Here is a 19,655-nt window from a genome sequence, read left to right as displayed (position 1 = left end):
AAGATTCTTCTTTCAAAGATGGCGCCGCGGGTCTTCTCCCACGGTGCACCGCGGGTCTTCTCCCATGGTGCACCGTGGATGATCTTCTCCAGTCTGCGTTCCACTGCCGATTACAGCCACCTCATTGGCTGATCGGCACCATGTGACGGGGCGGAGCGATGACACTGAGAAGGGGGAGGAGCCAGGACGCAGCTCGTGAGCCCGGACCATCCATGCGAAGCGCAACTGTTGCGGTGACCAGAGACAAAGTTTGTTCGTCGCCATGGAGACGGGGACGCCAACACCGGGAGGGGGTAAGGGTAAGTATATAACTTCTGTATGCCAATATTTAATGCACGATGTATATTACAAAGTGCATTAATATGGCCATACAGAAGTGCTTAACCCCACTTGCTTTCGTGGGACAACCCCTTTAAGGGGTTTTCCAACTTACCGTATTTCCCGACGTATAAGACGACCCTAACTTTTCCAGCTAAAATATATATATAAAAAAAATAATACTCACCTCCCGCAGCGTTCTACGATGATCTGCGGTGCTGCTGCAAACTGTCGCTCCCTCCTCCACGCCGACAGAGCATTGCTTTCTGGATGCAGGGCTTGAACGCCTCGCCTCCATAAAGCTAATGCTCCGATTGGCTAACTCAGTGCGGCGTCAGCCAATGAAAGCCGGCGCAACGTCAACCAATCACAGCCATTCAATGGCTGTGATTAGTTAACGCCGGAAAATAAGGTACTAATTTTTATTTAAATTAATGCTCCCTGTGACCATACATAATATACTCTCCTCTCCAGAGTCCCCACAGCTCCAGCCAATAGTCTCCCATCTAACACTAACTCACAGAAAAGGAAGCCAAATACACACAACCTCAAACTGCAGGGCAGGCTCAATCACCTTATACCCTAGTAGCATGCAGAAAGCTAGATTGTAATATGAGTTAAGTCTTTGTACATTTTTTTTTGCACCTCTGTGATTTTAATCTAGTTATCAGTGAGATAGTGTAGTTTCTGACGTACGTGTGGTGGCCATGTCGTGGTCCAGCAGCTTACGTGTTTTGGCCAAACTAACACACACATTTATCAGTGTGTTTTTTTGCATGCAGTGTGCTACAGCTGATGGGGGAGCCCGGGAAGTAATGCCAGTGTGGCGCACTGTGGTGATACAGTGTAATCCACTGCTTTGCCAGTAGGCGTTGCATTCCTGTATGGTGTGGCGCACTTATATATGGCTGGCATCCTTGGTATCGGTTCATATGTGCAGACTATATTGTCTGCAGTCACCCCTTCCCCCATCTGGGTTGAGGTGAGTGGCTGCACATTAGTCAGCACATGAACATTTAGCTCCCTCATATTGCAATCTGGCTTTCTGTATGCTACTAGGGTATATGGTGATTGAGCCGATCCTGCAGTTTATCAGGTGATGCGTAGTTGGCTTCTTTTTCTGTGAGTTATGTCTTTGTACATTTTTTTATCTCCCAACGAACATTAGGTTTACAGGCTGACTGCAGCCTGTATTCGGGACATGACAGGCGGCTGCAGCTAGTCACATACTACAGCATTCGAGTGTTAAGGTCTGCGATTGCCTGCAGCAACCTCTGACACCCCTCTGCAGCCTGTAAACAGACCCTGCGCCAAGTATGTAGGTGCAGCACTGGACATGGGGGAAGGCAGAAGACGACACTATAGGTTCTTTTGTTATGTTTGGCGAAAAAAAAACAACTTACATTTTCGAAAAAGATTAAAGCTCTGTTCAATTAATTTGACAGGTATAAAAAATATGAGGAATATATGCTGAAACAAAAATTATTTTTTCAATATACTGGAGACTGAACTGGTAAACAGTACAAGGATGATAAACATTATGTATATGTCATTAAGAAAAAAGTAAACTACAATTTGGTCAATAAACCCCCTCTACTCTTCCTTGGTCAGACCTCATCTAGAATTGGCACCCCAATTTAAAAAAAGACACAGACAAACTGGAGCAAGTTCAGAGAAGAGTTACCAAGATGGTGAGCGGTCTGCAAATCATGTCTTATGAGGAACCGTTAAAGGATCTTGGAATGTTTAGCTTGCAAAAAAAGATGGCTGAGAGGAGACTTAATAGCGGTCTACAAATATCTGAAGGGCTGTCACAGTGCAGAGGGATCAGCCCTATTCTCATTTGCACAAGGAAAGACTAGAAGCAGTGGGATGAAACTGAAATGGAGGCGACATCGGAATTAGGTTTTGTATACGTAGTGTTGAGGTCCAACACAGGATTAGAAAGGTTTAATCCCGACCAATAGTAGAAAATAGGGCGCAGGATTAACGTTCCTAGCAATGTAACAGGAACAGATCGGGTCCTCAGCTGAGGACTCAGAGGAGAAGGCAGAAGTATAGCGCTTAATGGATGGTATAAATTAATTTGATGGATGTACTTATTGGATTGATCTTTATTAGGTGCACACAAGACCTAGTAAAGAAGCTAATAAATATAAATCTAATAAGTATTACGCTGCTTCTCCTACAACAAACCAGAAAAACATATAATGCTTACAACAATGCATATGCCAGGTTAGGTAAATCTAGCATCAGGGAAGGCAGAGATTGTGTACACAACTGACTGCAGATTTGAGAGCAGTGTGAGTGCAAGGAGCAGCCTGTGATGCTAACCCTTACCACACAGCTAAAACAACATCCAAAAGTACTAGTTGCTACGGAAGCTTAATGCCTAACATTAGGCAGTGGATTGAAGAGGGGCTGCACTTCAAATTTGATTTACAGTGGTATAAGAAAAACAAATGAAAGTATATTGCAAGATTGAAGAGACGCGGGCTATAAGATGAGCAGAAGTTGTCTGAAAAGTTAGTGGCCTTTTAAATGACAAGTTAAGGTTTAGCGATGCACTACTTTACATGGTGTGTAAATTCTTGTATTTTATGGTTTTAGTTGTTTTTGTTCTTTTTAAATTCCAGCTTAAAACTAGTGTGCGGGTTCGCGTATTCACGTGATAATTCCGCTGTACTACAATGGAAGCGGACCGTGCGTATTCCCGCGACAAATAGGACATGCAGGGGTTTATTTCAAGCCGCAGAATTCCGCGTGGGAATTCCACAGCGCGAACATTCAGCTATTAGGTTCCATAGAACCGTGGGCATTAACCCGTAGGTTTTATTTGTACATGTTAAAAGTCCAAAAACCCATGGCAGCAAAAGGGTTAAACTATGTTTAGGCACCAAAATAGGTGATCGAATTAATTTTAAAAATGCCTGTACACACTTGGGAAATTCTTTGCTGCTTTACTGGTGATTGTCCTGTGAATACCTACATTTCTGCTTACATTGGAGAAGTGATAATGTGCATATAGTAACATTATCACATTCTTGCTGATGTAATGTAATTTGAGATCAGGCAGGGCAGCCAGCAATATCTGAGCTCCAGCAAGAATTAAATTGAAGAGAATGTATTAAAACTGCATTCTCAAACATTATTTCTTCCCATTTTATTTTTATATTCTTACTGTATATTTTGAACTTGGTTATGGAGGCAGCCCTCTTTGAAACATTTCAGAGATTTGCTCTGCCTCTCTCGCACTTTGGATACCCTGCATGAAGGAACCTGGTAACATAAGGAGGTATTTACCATACAGGTAGCTGGAAACAGTCTGTATTGCAAGGAGTTAATCATTTATATTCATTTTTATTTAGTCTGAGTCTTTGGGACGGGCCGCCAAAGGCTGTTTTTCTTTATTAGCCCATAACATGCCTTCCCTTAACCCCTAAGGCCTCATGTCCACGGGCAAAAGAAGAATTAAAATCTGCAGCGGGTTTTAACTTTTCTCCTGCCCGCGGATCCGCATCCCATAGGGTAGATAAATACCCGCGGATGGTCAATAAAAGGGATTTAAAAAAAAATGGAGCATGAAAAAATCTGGACCATGCTCCATTTTCGTGCGGGTCTCCCGCGGGCTTCTATTGAAGCCTATAGAAGCCGTCCGTATCCGCGGGAGACCAAAATCGGAATTTACCCACCTGCTCCGGATCTTCCCTTCGCCGCGGCTTCATCTTCTCTCCGTCGCGGCCGGATCTTGTCTTCTGCGGGACGGCGCATCCGCCGGGACGAAGAAAGAAGATCTGGCCACAACGGACAGAAGATGAAGCCGCGGCGAAGGGAAGATCCGGAGCGGGCGAGAGGTGAGTTAATTCTGATTTTACTGCCTCATGTCCGCGGGGCAGGAGGGACCCGCTACGGATTCTCCATAGAGAATCCGTAGCGGGCCTGATTTTCCCTGTGGACATGAGGCCTTAGGCTGGGTTCACACGGGCCGTAAATCCTGCGGAATGACCGCACAGAAATACTGTGAGATTTACGCAGCAGAAATGCAGCTTTAAAACTCACACCGCTTGGCACAGGTTTTAAAGCGGCGGCGCCGCCTGCGTTCCGCTGCGGCCATCTCTTTCCCATAGAGAGGAAAGAGGCCACGGTGGAGACGGCGATAAAAGACAAGAATTATTCTTACCGTTAATTCCTTTTCCATGAGTCCATCATGACAGCACACATGGAGGTTGCTCCGCCTGTGATCCTTGGGACAGGAAGAAAGAGTTCTTTAAAAGCCACCTCCCACCGCTTGACTCCAGTGACTTCCAAATTATCACAACGGATACGAGGCCCAACAGTTTTTTTATTAGCACTGAAAGACATTAATCGTATGTACAGACATTATATACATTAATCAAGGGTGGGAAAGCATGTGCTGTCATGATGGACTCATGGAAAAGGAATTAACGGTAAGAATAATTCTCGTCTTTCCATAGCGTCCATTCATGACAGCACACATGGAGGTATACCAAATCATAAGACCTTTCTTTAGGGGGGGGGGGGGGGGGCAACTGCCTGGAGTACTTTCCGTCCAAAGGCCAACTCTGTGTTTGAGTGGAGATCTAATCTATAGTGTCTTGCGAATGTATTTATACTAGACCATGTTGCTGCCTTGCAGATCTGATCTATTGAGGCTCCCCTGCGTTCCGCCCAGGAGGTGGCGAGAGCCCTGGTGGAGTGGGCCCTCGTCCCCTCCGGAGCTGCCAAACCTCTGGTCTTGTAGGTCTCCTGGATCGCTAACCTGATCCAACTAGCTATAGTGTCCTTTGAAGCTGGTCTGCCCTTATTGACCCCTTGGTATTGTAGGAAAAACTTTTCTGACTTTCGAAAAGTTTGAGTAACGTCTAGGTAGGTTTTTACTGCTCTATGGACGTCTAGGTTATGAAGACGCTCTTCTTTCGCGTTACTAAAATTTTGACAGAATGATGGCAGTGTTATTTCTTGATTTAGATGGAAATGGGACACGACTTTTGGTAAAAAGTCGGGGGTGTGTTGGATTATTACCCGGTCATCTAAGACCCTTAAGTAGGGCTCTCTACTAGATAAGGCTTGTAACTCGCCAATTCTTCTAGCCGATGTGATGGCGATCAGAAAGGCGACTTTTATGGATAGATTTCTCACCGTAATCTGGTTAATGGGCTCAAATGGCGGGTCACAGAGGCCCTCCAGGACTATATTAAGATCCCATGAGGGTGATGGCTCCCTCACGAAGGGTTTTAATCTATTGGCCCCCTTCAGGAATCTTTTAATCCATTTGTTTTCCGAAAGTTTAGCATCAAACAGGGCACTAAGAGCTGCTGTCTGAACCCGCAGAGTTCGGGGACTAAGACCCTTGTCTAGCCCTGCTTGTAGAAAATCTAGAATTTTAATCACGTCCGGACAATCTAGGTTAGGACTCTCTGGTTTATACCATGTACAGAACACTTCCCAAATTCTATAATAAATTTTCGAAGTGGTTAATTTCCGACTCTTGAATAAAGTATTAATTACCTTGTCGGAAAGCCCCTGTTTTTTTTAATCTCTGCCTTTCAGCAGCCAGGCCATCAGTTTTAGCCAGTGGATTCTCTGGAACAAAACTGGGCCCTGGGATAGGAGATCCTCTCTGAGGGGTAGCGCTATCGGAGATTGTATTGCCAACCATTTCAGCATTGGATACCATGGTCTTTTTGGCCATGCCGGGGCGATGAATATTGCAGGCATCTGGCTATTAGCGGTAAGGGAGGGAACGCATAAGCCAGGGGCATCTCCCATTCTTGGGATAGTGCATCTAGTGCTAGTGGTTGGTCTGCTGGATCTAGGGAGAAGAAGTCCCGGCATTTTACGTTTTTTCTTGAGGCAAACAGGTCCACTTGTGGTAGCCCCCACTGGTCCGTAAGATGTCGGAATACTTCCGGGTTGAGGGACCAGTTTCCCGGATCCAGTTTTTTCCTGCTCAAGAAGTCCGCCACCTGATTTTGAGTCCCTTTTAAATGGACCGCCAAGAGGGATGCCGTGTTGACCTCTGCCCAGGATAGTATTTTGCTTGTCATATACTGCAGGTGAGGATAGCGGGTACCTCCCTGGTGACGGAGAAAGGAAACCGTAGTCATATTATCTGATAATACTTTCACATGTCTGCCTCGTAATACATCCTCTGATCTAATCAGGGCCTCCCAGACCGCCCTTAGTTTCTTATAATTGGATGAGTGGGTACTGGTGGACCTAGACCAGGATCCCTGCAAGGCTTCACCTGCCACTTGGGCACCCCATCCTGTACCGCTGGCGTCCGTATTTATATAGTGACGCACGGAGAGAGTGCCCACTGGACTCCTTTCCTCAGGTTTGATGGGGCCAGCCACCAATCTAGGGATTTTTTTACCCATAGTGGTAATTTGAATTTTTCCTCCAGGGATTCCTGGGAACGATCCCAGGTCGTCAACAATTTTTGTTGTAAACTCCTGGAGTGAAACTGAGACCAGGGAACCGCCGGAAGACAGGACGTCATTAGGCCCAGAATATGCATTGTGTCCCTGACTGACACCTCTTTTTTCTTCCGGAAATTTCATATCTCTTTCAAGATGTGGGAAATTTTTGGTTCGGGTAAAAAGGAACGATTTTTATTTGAATCCAGAAGGATCCCTAAAAAAATCTTGGTTTCTGGGACTAGGCTAGATTTTTCATAATTAATGATCCAACCTAGTTTTCTGAGTAGCTGTAGCGTCTCCTCTAACTGAGCTCTCATGGTTTCAGCGTCGCTTGCTATCAGTAGAAGGTCGTCTAAATAAGGGACGATTTTAATATTGCGCTCCCGCAGGAACCTAACTGGCTCAATCATGATTTTTGTGAACACTCTAGGGGCTGAGGAGATGCCGAACGGTAGACAGATAAATTGAAAATGTCGTATGGTATTATCTATATAAACTGAAAATCTTAAGAATTTTTGAGATGTAACATGGATGGGGATGTGGAAATACGCATCTTTTAGGTCTATAGTACACATAACGTTACCCTGACCTATTAATGGGACCGTTGAGCGTATGGTTTCCATTTTAAACGTATAATTATTTACATAAGCATTTAACTTTTTGAGATTCAAAATAACTCTATATTTGCCGTTTGGCTTTGGGACCAAAAATAAACGGGAATAATAACCCTGGCCTTGTTCCGCCGCAGGGACAGGAATAACTGCTCCTATATTAATCAAATTAAATACACCCTCCTCCAATTTTGCTTGGAGGTTAGGGGGCTGCAGTGGTGTTATGCAGAAATTATCGGGGGATTCGAGTTTAGCCTAATTTTATAGCCTGTAGAGACTATCTCCAGAACCCAGGGGCTTTTTGAGATCTGCAGACAGTTTTCTGAATATTGGAGAAGTCTCCCCCCCACCGTGACTTTTTTTTATCTCGGGTCAAATCTAGAGGGAAACCCCGAAGTTCTCCCTCTACCCCCTTTCGGGTAGGACCACCTACCCGTCTTCCCTTTGTTTTTTCCCCTTGGGATATATTCTTTCCGAAAGGGAATGGTTTTCTTGGGCAGGTAGTCTGTTGGGAAGCCTAGTTTTTTATCTGCTGCTTTCTCCAAGATTTTGTCCAGTGTTGGCCCAAAAAGATATTCGCCCATCAAGGGGATCGTGCATAGCCTGGACTTGGACGTCTGGTCTCCTGCCCATGATCTGAGCCATAAGGCCCTTCTGGCCGCATTTCCTAGGGCTGCATTTCTTGCCGCGAACCTCACGGACTCCCCTGACAAGTCCGCTAAAAAAGCTGTCGCTTTTTTAATTAGGGGTAGGCATTTGACAAGCTCTTCCCTAGGGGTTTTTAAATGTAGGTGGGAATCCAACTGATCCAGCCACAGGTGCAGGGATCTTGCCACCGATGTGACCGCTATGTTGGTCTCTATGACTGTAGAGGCCGATTCCCATACGCCTTTCAGGAACCCCTCCATTTTACGCTCCATCGGATCTTTCAACTGGGAGCAGTCTTCAAAGGGGAGCACCGTTTTTTTTGTCAGTTTTGCGACTGGAACATCAACTTTGGGGATTATACGCCAAAGAGAGGAATCCTCCGCCGTAAAAGAGAGTCTCTCTCTGAACTCTTTTTGGATGCTGGACCCTCGTGTGGGTTTGCGCCATTCATCCAAGATCATGTTTCGCAGGTTTTCGTTAACTGGGAAGCATTTCTTGTAGCGAGTTCTGAGGCCCCCAAACATTTCATCTTGCACTGATCTGACCTGCGGTGTATCAGTGAGCTCCATGGTGTTAAGGACTGTGGAGATTAGTTCCTCCAGGTCTATGTTTGAGAAAAAGAACTTTTTATCCCCTTCTAGTATGGGGGTTGACACTTCCGAGGAGTTGTCCGAAAACTCTCCCTCGGAATGTTCAGGTGAAGAGATCCCATAAATTTCGGTGCGGGCCCTTTTCCGGGAGGGTCCTGGCTGGGCGTCGAGGGTTTGCTCTTTTAATGCCTGTACCTCTTCCCGCACCATTACACGAATACCCTGTAATAGGTTATGTTGCTCGTCATTAACTATTTTTGAAGTACAATCCGAGCATATGGGTCTCTTGGCGTTATCGTCCACTTTTTTTGCGCATAACGCACACCTCTTGATCCTTTTTTCTCCTGCTTAGTTTTTAATGCTTCCTCCTATAAGGAGAAGCCATTACTAATACCAGGTGTGAAAACTTCATTACTCACAAAAACATGTCCCCCATGTTTGTCCAAGTGGACTACTTACAGTTGGCACAATCTTATCCCCTTCAGCGCTATCCATACTTGCTCAGCCAGGAAGGAAAAGCCGCCTTAGGACATGAAGAGGATCGTTGTATTTGAATTTGGCGCCTTTAAGCGCCCGCGCTACGTCTGACGTCATCCCGCCGACGTCTGACGTTATCGCGCACGACGCGGCACCGCTCCATACCCGGAAGCCGGCCGCCGCTAGACACCGGGGAGTAGGAGCGCAGAGCAGTCACCCCACACCTGCCGCTCCCTCCCCACTGAAGATGCCGATCTCCGGACGGAGCGAGGAAGCTGCCTCCCCTGGCCGGATACCCCGCGCCCCGGTGAGTAGCTCCCCCTGCCTCCATCCTCAGCACGGAGAACTCCTCCTATGTCCGTTTGGGACAGGAAGACACTGGAGTCAAGCGGTGGGAGGCGGCTTTTAAAGAACTCCTTTTTCCTGTCCCAAGGATCACAGGCGGAGCAACCTCCATGCGTGCTGTCATGAATGGACGCTATGGAAATTGACATTACACGGCTTTGAATTCCGCGCAGCATGTGAGTTTCAGCGTGGTTTGCCCGCAACAGCTTCTCTGCAGCGTATGGACGACATTTTTGTAAATCTCATTCACTTTGCTGCTTTATCTCGGGATAAAAATAGCCGGCGGAATTTCCGTGCAGAAAAGCTGCATGGCAATTCCGCCCTATGTAAACCCAGCTTTAAGGACCAGATTTCACCCATATGGTGGTTTAACTACCCTACTTTTTTTCCCTTCAGCTACCAAAATTATTTTTGCAGCGTTTTTTCCCCCATGACATATAGGGCTATTTTTTTTTTTTTAGATTTTTATTTTTATTTTTTCCTTTGCATTTTTAGTTTTATTGGGAAAAAAAAGATTTTTTAATTTTTAACATTTATAGTTGTTATTTTTTTTTAAAAATTAGTATATTTACATAAAAAAGTATGGGAATGGGTTCCTCATTTTGCTTTGGCCGTTTTGATATATCATGTATGGTTTTAGATTACAGGGCGCATATGGTGATGGTTTTGGTTGGTGTTGGCTTTGGGTAATTTTCTTTTTTATGTATATATTTTTATTTTTTTCTGTAATTTTGTTTTACTTATTGATGCAATTATTTTTTTTTACTATATATGTTCCCCATGTCATCATATAAAACCTCTGGGAGACATTCACATGTTTTTTTTTTAATTTGACATTTTTCCACCGTAGCTGGGGCATCCATAGGAGCCCTAATTACAGGAGTAAACATCCCCTGTAGTGACATTAGTCCCTGGCAGAGCTGATCGGGGTCTGCTAGGACCCTGTAAACTCTGCTGTGCCAGGGGATCCCGGCGATCATTTGACCGCCAGCTCGTGTAGTGGAAGTTATACTTCCACTTTCACTTCCTAATACATAGCGCTCAGTGAGAAGGCAGAAGTGGTTAAAAACCACTTCTCCCTTCTTCTTCGGGTTCTCAGCTGTGACTAACAGCGGACAACCTGACCTGCTTCTGCTTGATTGCAGAACAGGGGCTTTAATCCTGTGATGTATTTTCACTATTGGCCCGGGATTAAAGCCCAGGACCAAGCCTCATAAATTTACAGCACTTGGTCCTTAATGAGTTAAAGTGGTTGTACAAGGCAATCCCTGTTGGCTCATATGTCCTATTACGACATTTAAACATCAGAGCAGGTTCTCCCCATTGGGACCCCCTCTATAAGCTGGAAAAGAGAGATGCTTAAAAGGGAAGCTTTCAGCTAAAACATGCTGTCCAAACTGTAGGCATCATGTTATAGAGCAGGAGGAGTATATATATATTAGTTTTATATGGAGAGATTCACTGTAACTTGTGTTTTATTCATTTACAGCTCCGCTTATTCTGAGAGAACCGCCTACTGGACTGTTCATAACAGTGATTGACAGTTGTGTATAACTATGCATATAGAGGTAGCTGTCAATCATTGCTGGGACCACCCGTTAGACGGTTCAGCTCAGAATGACCAAAGATTTAAAATAGCAATGCTACAAATCGCATGTATGAGAAGCCCATGCTTTCCTATGGGCTACTTCACACATGCAATGTTTTGTAGAATGCAACAACCCGACACAAAAACCTCACGGGTCCCGCTCAGTTCAATCACTGCCATTTATCGAGCGCTGGCTGTGATTGGCTAAGCGTCAGCCAATCACAGCCAGCGCTTCCAGGATGCGGGAATTTTTGAATCCCCGGCCAGAAAAGGAGCAGATCACTGCCGGGGACTCGGGGAGAAGATGCGGCCAGGCTGACAGCGCGGGACCAGTGATGTGTTTTGTTTTTTCTTCTTATTCAGCTATGGCTTATTTTTGGGGAAGGGCTTATATTTTAAGCCTCCCCCGAAAAACCTCGCATGTGGTGCTACAAAGTCGCGGTATCACTGGGATAAGTTGCGGTGATATCGCACGGACCAGCGATGAGATAAAATCGCAGCGACGCAGTGTCTAAAGGCTTTCCTGCTTCTTCTAGCCAGCTATGAAAAATTACATGCAGTATTCAAATATAGAATTACATAAACTGTGTTAATCAAGTTTCAAAGGTCAAGTTCAGGTACCAACATCTCATGAACTACAATGTTACTAGCCATGGAACATTCTGGAAACACATTGTATATAAAAAGTTCTACCCGATATAAATACGGTTACCAATACATAATTCAAAATTATGCCACTACTACCGCCTCTCAGCCTGCAGCTGCTAGTACACAATGCAGGAATAAAAAAAAAAAAAGAAAAAGAAAAACCCACACCTAACCCGTCTTCTCCTGCGCATAGGAGTTTTTTTTTTTGTTTGTTTTTTGATGCATTGTCCTTTTGACAGAATTACAGGGGCATTTTTTTAAGGAAACACTTGAAAATGCATATTTGTGCCAAAAAAAAACAAAACTTAGTAGTTATGATTTCATAGTTGGCTTATAAGTTTCAAACGAGCTTTGACAAACAATGACCATCACCCACATTGCTTACAGAATGTGAATACCTGGAATCTTCCTTCTCTTAAAGCAGTGCTTAAGGAGTCCTGGGACATCTGTTTTAAATCTGTAAATAAAGAAAGAGAATTAGAATCGTTCCTATATATGTCCCCTCCCTTTACTATCCACTTCTTGTTTTGAATTAAGAAAAAAACCGGCACATTTTATAAGCACCATCATGTCATCGAGTTCCAGTCACCTTTAGCTTTTTTTCTGCTTGTAATACTGTCAATTCTGTCCTTACACCACTAGCTCCCCAAGCCCCACATGCTTCACCATAGAAGCAAATGATCTCATTGGAATGACGGGCGTGCCTTTTCATGAAACGTTTGGGATTACATTTCTAGCTATTATATACTATTGTTTTGTCTATATTTGATCATCGTTTCCTCCTATCTCCACCAGCTTGTTCCACCAGTGGGTGAATTTCCTTGCTGCAGGCCAGGATACAATATTGCCCATACTCCCATTACAATGACCATACCTCTAATTAGAAATCAGCAAACTTTTGAAAAGTTCAATCTGCCTCAGGTCATCATAAACTGCTAATGTTTCTTGATGATATTCTTCTGTAATCACTTCTCCTTTCACCACCCCACTCAAGCTCCCGAAGGACCTGTGTAGTTTTGCTGATATTCCAGGTTTAAAGTGGTTGCCTGATGGAACTTATTTTTTCATCTATAGGCTGGCACACATGAAAAACAATATAATGAGCTACACTCATGTGCTCCTGGCTCCCACAGCTCTTTTGCTCATACAAGCAGGTGAGAAACTGATATTTGCACACAATTCTAAGAATCTAAATGGCAGCAAATATGGGGAAGCACAGCAAGAGCTTCATTAACATGCTTCTGCTGAAATCTTCATGAAAAAGGTTTATTCTGCTCGTACCCAAGTACCACTAGAATCGCCCATGTTGATCCTAGGTACTCATCTAATTTCTTTAGAGGATATTCCTTACCATGTGATATGAATGAAGATGCTGCATATGGCCATAATAGTCTCAAGTTTTGGTTGATGGTGTACCACCATACTGGTAAGGCCACTGGCTTCTCTTTCAACAACAGTAATCCAAGAAAAGCCTTTTGAAGGTGTCCATCATAGCAGTTAAAAAAAACCCTTTTTTAAGCTAGCAAACAATCTGTAGCTCTAAAGTCCAGCAGAATCTAAACTATGATTAACCTCACAACGCCTCTAATGACTCCCCTTCTTTTGTCTTTGTTTGTATTCCATATTAAGCTTTGGTACTACGCCGTTTTGGGCCTACTTTTCATCAATGCCTGGACCTTCGCACTACTTATGGTTGTTACAGTTTCTAACTATATAGACCATTAATGCTGTTTGTCCTGTACTTGCTACCCTCTCTGAGGACAACAAAAGTAGTACCAGGCATGTGGTCACTGTATGTGCAGCCTTTTCCCCATTACTGTACATAGGCAAAAAGTCATTAATTGGTGGCCAGAGGGTAGGTGGATGTGGCTAACTCCACAGCTCATAAATATTGAGGATTACTTCCTCCCAGCATGATGTGAGCGCTGCTACTGATAAAGGGTAAGTTTCTCAGAAAGTACTTTAAATACACATAGAACCGACAAAGCACTGAAATCAATATGTCTATCCCCACCAACGTAAGGTTGGTGACAGATTCTCTGTAACGGTTTAAGAATGCAGCCTGATTTGGTAATTAAGGATACAGAGATCTTGACTTTTTTTCATGTCTATTTCTTAAAAGCTATAACTTTATTTTTCCGTTCACATAGCCATGTCAGAGTTTTGTTTGTTGTATGGTGAGCTGTAGCTTTTATTGGTACCACTCAAAGGTACATACAGTGTATTGTATAATGTAAAGCACTGTTTGGGGGGTGGGGGCAACAAGGTGTAAAAAACATCAATTCTACCTTCTTTATCGTATTCACCATGTGGTATTTATGACATGTATGAAAAAGACAAAAGTATTATAGTGGTGATGCCTTTATTGGCCAATCAGCAAAATTATATATGCAAGCTATAGGGGCTACTTAAGGAGTTCTACCAAAATTACAGGTTATTCCCTATCCTGTGGATAGGAAATAGCTTGCTGATCAGTGAGGGTCGCATCGCCGAGACCCCTGCCGACCTCCAGAACTGGACTTTGTGTCCCACTCTGACGGTCATGGCAGGGCTACTTCGACCCCAGCAGGGACATCAGTATGAAGGAAGCAGGTCAGTAGAGCTTGGATTATTCAGGTCTGAGGTTGAGCAGTACCTTGGTCCTTATGCTTATTTAGGTGATATCTGTCAAAGTTACACCTATATAAATGCCAAGACCAGACGTTTCCCATCGGAACACTAATAATCACACTGCCTTCACCAGATACTAGTCTTCCCAAATGGTAGTTTATGTATTTTAAAAACATGTTCAACTGACCTCTTTTTATGCTCCATTATACTGTCTGGCTCTGTTTCATCACTCCAGGGTAAGGATCCACAGAGCCATTTCAGCATGCAGTACCCCAAGGATTCCAAGTCACTGCGGCGGGTTGGTCCTAAAACATAACCAGCACGAAAAATAAATATGTTTTAAAGTGGTATTCCAATCTAATGAAGTGATATCACTAGGATACCCTGGTACCCTCACCGGTCTTGAGAAGAAGGGCCTGCAGTGTACCTTCACATGGGTCAACTGTGGGGTGAAGCAGCGCCCGACCGTTTCCCCAATAACTATCACTCCTATACTTTCACACAGCAGTGCTAGTTGTTTGGTGAATGGAGGTAGAGAGCTCGCTCAGATCTCCTCTGGTCATCTGTCTGCATTTACATTGAACAGGCAGTCATTCAAAGATTGAACGACTCCCCTGAGCAAGAAGTTGCTCAGTAGTTGCCTTGTTTCAGCGAGATGAAAGAAAGCAACTAATGAACAATTTTTCACTCAGTGCCCTGTCGGTGGCTGTGTGTACATGGCATGACCATCGCCAAAAATTGCTGTTCTAAGCAATTATTTGGGTGATAATCGCTTTGTGTAAAAAGTACCTTTAGACCCCATTTAGACCCATAGATTATTGTCCAATTTTTATTATAACGATTAAAAGTGAGCGATGGTTTTGCTTTTAAAGATGGATGTTTTAACTTAACAAAAATCGTTGGAAAATGGACGTAGCGGCAGGTCATTTCAGTCGTATTATCGTTGTGTAGTGTTTGCACTGAATGAAAAATTAACGATAATTAAATCGATAATTTGGTTGAGCACCAGGTGGGCGTGTTAAAAACGAAGCTCTGTCTTCCCGTTAGCCAATCGCTGGGCCTGTAGCCTAATAAAGGTACGCACCGCCAAATGATTAAAAACTCCCCTCAAATCGCTGAACGACTGAACGAATGTCATTTTAACCAAAAGAGAAGCAAACAGCCGAATGACGGATTTTAAGCGGGCAGAAAGACAATGATGAGCGGATTGTTAACGAAAATTGCATGATGGGCGCAAGATAGATACAACGATTATCCCTAAGACGATGGCTTTTGAGCGATAATCGTTGTGTCTAAATCAACCATTAGTCCTTTACCGATTCTGTCTGCAGATCGGTGCCTCAGCCACCTGCTGAGCTACACAGCCCTACTCAAGTAAATAGGGCGGGGTGCAGAGCTGCACTGCGGCTCCTTCATTCTCAGGATTGGTGGGATATCCCAGAGGTTGGGTCCCCACCATTAAAAAGTGTTGGTATTCCCCAAAGAATCGAGGGAAAAAAACAACATACATCAATAAAACAATAAGTTATTGACATATTAAAGCCTTTTGTTCATCCCCAGACAGTGACCCTCGTCAGTGGTTGAAGAATCAAAAAACATTTGTAACTTCCATCCCTGATGAAGAGGGGGCAGAAAAAAAAGGGAGGAGTAATCCCATTAATATTAGTGAAACCCCATAGGGGATGTAGTACAACAATCACAGTGATAAACTGAGGCCGCTGTGTCAAAGCAGCTAATTCCAGACTGGTGATCTAGAGCCACTGACATAAATGGGGTTCATGCTCTTCTATGCTTCTGTCAAAAGTAAGGGATACTGTGATGGAGGCTCTATGTGGAACCATAGCATGAAGAGACTGCCATCACAGCAGATACACATTTAAATAGCTTATGTTATGTGATAAAAAAAGTAAGCATAGGTAGTGTTATTTGCAAACACAACTTATTTTTAAAGAGGCCATGACATTATTTGCTGCATCATTCAACTAAGGCTATGGGCAAGTGCGATAGTGGTCCGAAAAAACTTGGCCAACGAGCAATTTTCACGTCAATGTGTGAATAAATCCATGCAAGAGAGTGAATTTTATATGCGTCTTGTGCGCATCATACAAAACTGTCACAAGAATATCATTCGCGTGAATGCGACTTCATGGTGGCTTTACATGGGACGACTGTCAGGTGCATTAACCCTCAACAGTCATCCCAATGACTTACTGCTTCTTGGGTTTCATACAGGAGCAATAGTCATTCAGTGAAAGGAGGCGAAGCATGGTGGAGATTACTTCTGGTAGCCCATTTCAAATTTACGGTGAACAGGCTGCCAGAACAATCTGCTCACTAGTCGCTTCATTTTAGTGAGCTGAAACAAAGCGACTGAGCGATTTCTCATTTAGCTAGCCCTGTAAACACAGGAACTCAAAGGATACTATTACTGGAAATTGCTTGTTTAAGCGATTCTTTGGCCAATAGTTGAGCCATGTAAAGCCACCTTAAGAGTATGAATAGTAACCTTCGTAATATTATATATACACATACATACATATAAATATATACACATACATACCAGTGCCCTTGTGAACATCCAGGCTAATGAACTCAACTGTGCCTTCATGGGGTGTTCTGCTGCCAGCCCTGTATGTCACATGCTTTCCAGCAGGACAAAAGCGAAATGCATTATAATATCCTGCAAGATAGACCTAGGATAGAATAAACTCAGAATAAACCATTTACTGCTTCAAGATTTAGGTTGCATAATATAGACGTTTCCTTGAATAAATCGGAGTAATAGTTAGTTTTGGCTGTTTCCACAGTAAGAAACTGGGCAGACCCCAGAGTTTTCTTGAGGCCTAGGTGGCATGCGCTGCAAGTGACTAGGTGTTAGGAAACTAGGACAGATCGAATACAAACATAATCCTAATACTGTAGACATGCTGTCTAGGAGTTCTGGTAGTATTACACATTAAAATAGAAATATCAGGTAAGTTAGTAGATGGCAGAAGCGTAAGAAATTCTGTTTTTGAGACCACTTCAGATCGAGAGAGAGAACATGCCATTAGAGAGAGCGGACATCAGAAGCTTAACTTGAAGATTCGGGCCCCAATGCAAAATCTGTAACAGGGCCCCAACTCTAATGCTTTATTCATACTACTAGGCTACCTATATGGAGAAGAGAGGCCTTATGGGCCCCCTAAGGGTCCTGGGCTTGGGTGCAACCGCATTCCCCATATATATGCCCCTAGCTGACATACAAAAGACTAGTTGTGCAAACTGATGTAGTTTTGAGCAAATCCTGTGACCTCAGAGCAGGATAAAAGGGGGACCAGTCTGTCATGCTAACTTTCAAAATGTTGTCGCAACCACAGGGACTTCTGTGACTCTGGAAAAAAATTTGGAGTTCAGAGGCCTCCAATACTCCGTCGAGTGCAATTTCATCAAAGGGACAAGTTTACTAAAGGTTTCATCATAGGGCTATATACAGCCAGTTGCTCTTTGTGTCATAATGCGGCAGAAGCATAATGGGTCGAATTTGGAGATGGTAGTCAGCAGAACAAAATATGCACTACTGTAGTGAGACTGAAGCACTGAGATGCATGTCACAACGCACATATTGACAAATCCGATGTCATGCAATGAGGGCGATCAAGAGTGGAACAGGTTGCCACCAGAGGGGGCGAGTTCTCGTTCAATGGAAGTCTTCAAACAGAGGCTGGGCAGACATCTGTCTGAGATAATTTAGTGAATCCTGCATTGAGCAGGGGATTGGACCCGATGACCCTGGAGGTCCCCTCTAACTATCATTCTAGGATTCTGTGGAGTGTGTGGACAAATTTGCTCTAGCATTGATAACAAGTTCACTTATGTTATAGCTGACGAAGGTTTACTGTCAATTTGTTTGTTGTGAATACTGACCCTCATACTGCACCATCGTCAGCGGTGTTGCTTCAGGGCTACTTGGTATGTTGAGTGGTGCAGTGTGGTATCAAGCAATGAATCAAGATTCTGTCTCAGCAATGACGACTGCCAAAAGAGGGTCCGGAGTCGATGTAGCAATTGAGCTGATCCTTCCATCTTTTTGGAGCACCATACAGCATATCAACGTGGAGTCAGGGCTCCCTCACATAGGGCGTTTGCAGAAAAGCAGCGTTTTTCAACGCTGCGTTTACTGCAGATTCCGCCCCGTTTCAGCAGTGCTGGCATACTTTATGGCTGCGTTTTCAGCTCGGCTGAAAACGCAGCCAAGGATGCTGAAAAGAAAAAAAAAAAAAAGCAATACTCACCTAGCCGCTGCAGTCCGGGTCGCGGCAGCTGGTCTCTGCCGCTGATCCGGGCTTCCTCTGCACTCACTAGTCTATTGCTGTAGGCCAGGTTTGAGAACCCCGCCTCCAGCAATAGAGCGCTGTGATTGGTTGTCAGCGCTTGCTCGATGCCCAATCACAGCCCTTCATTGACTGTCTCAGCCAATCAGAGCTTGCAGGCCTGGACTGCAGCGGCTAGGTGAGTATCTTTCTTTTTTTTCTCTACCTAGCTGGGCCTGTTTTTCGGGGTAGGGCTTCTATTGCAAGCCCTCACCCCGAAAATCAGCGAGTGGTTAACGCTGCCAAAAACGCGGCACCAAGTGTTGCCGCGTTTTCAGCAGTGCTAAAACCGCTGCTCATTCATTTTAATGGGCAAGACAGGGCTGAAAACACCCAAAAATAGAACTTGCATCGCTGTCAAAGCGCAGCGTTGGAAGGCGCTGCTTTTTCAGCCCTGTGCGAGTAGCCCCATTGAAATGAATGGGAGTGTTGTACAGCGTTTAGCGCTGGGCTAAAAAGGCAGCGCTAAACGCTGTATAAAACGCCCTGTGTGAGGGAGGCCTCACGGTTCGGGGTCCCATTAGCATCTACAGTGGATCACCTCAAGTATGCATCAATGGCACGCTATTTTGTTGATAAGGTGCTGCATCCCATTGCACTACCATTACTTCAGGGTAGACTCCATTTACAGTGAAAGATGATCGCGCAAACGACAGTTTGAGTGACAGCTTTGAGCCATCATCTTTGCATGGTCTATAGAAGCTAACTGTGATAGAAGGCGGCACCGCTAAGAGTTAATCGCTCAATTATAGAAAACTAGAATTGAGCAAGGAACAAATTGTGCACGAAAACTGCACGACGTTCGTGAATTTAGACGCAACGGTTATCGCTCAAAAGATGGCTTTGAGCGAATTTTCAGCGAGAGTCGTGTCTAAATGGGCCTTTAATGGTGTGGCATTTTCTCTGTGAGGCGGTGTGTCTATATATATTTATATGTGTTTTAGTGCTATGTATGCATTTCCCTTTCCTAAAAGATTGAGGCTCTTTGTAATACATGGAGGGCAGCCTGAAGCAGCCAATCAGCT

General features: G+C 44.2%; 1 protein-coding gene across 4 annotated transcripts in view; it reads right to left on the bottom strand.

The window, feature by feature from the left end:
• VRK3 (VRK serine/threonine kinase 3) overlaps positions 1-19,655 on the bottom strand; it is a 128,902-nt gene that overhangs the window by 14,613 nt on the left and 94,634 nt on the right. For all 4 annotated transcript variants that reach the window (XM_066582644.1, XM_066582643.1, XM_066582645.1 and 1 more), the window contains exons 11-13: positions 16,839-16,971; positions 14,466-14,583; positions 12,067-12,125 (exon numbers count right to left, since the gene is read on the bottom strand). In XM_066582644.1, the coding sequence (XP_066438741.1) occupies positions 12,067-12,125; positions 14,466-14,583; positions 16,839-16,971 (310 nt within the window). The remainder of the gene's footprint in view (positions 1-12,066; positions 12,126-14,465; positions 14,584-16,838; positions 16,972-19,655) is intronic.

Source organism: Eleutherodactylus coqui, chromosome 11 (genome assembly GCF_035609145.1).
Source record: "Eleutherodactylus coqui strain aEleCoq1 chromosome 11, aEleCoq1.hap1, whole genome shotgun sequence".
Lineage (NCBI taxonomy): Eukaryota > Metazoa > Chordata > Amphibia > Anura > Eleutherodactylidae > Eleutherodactylus > Eleutherodactylus coqui.
The sequence above is the reverse complement of the archived record's forward strand: the minus strand, read 5'-3'. Positions and strand labels throughout refer to the sequence as shown.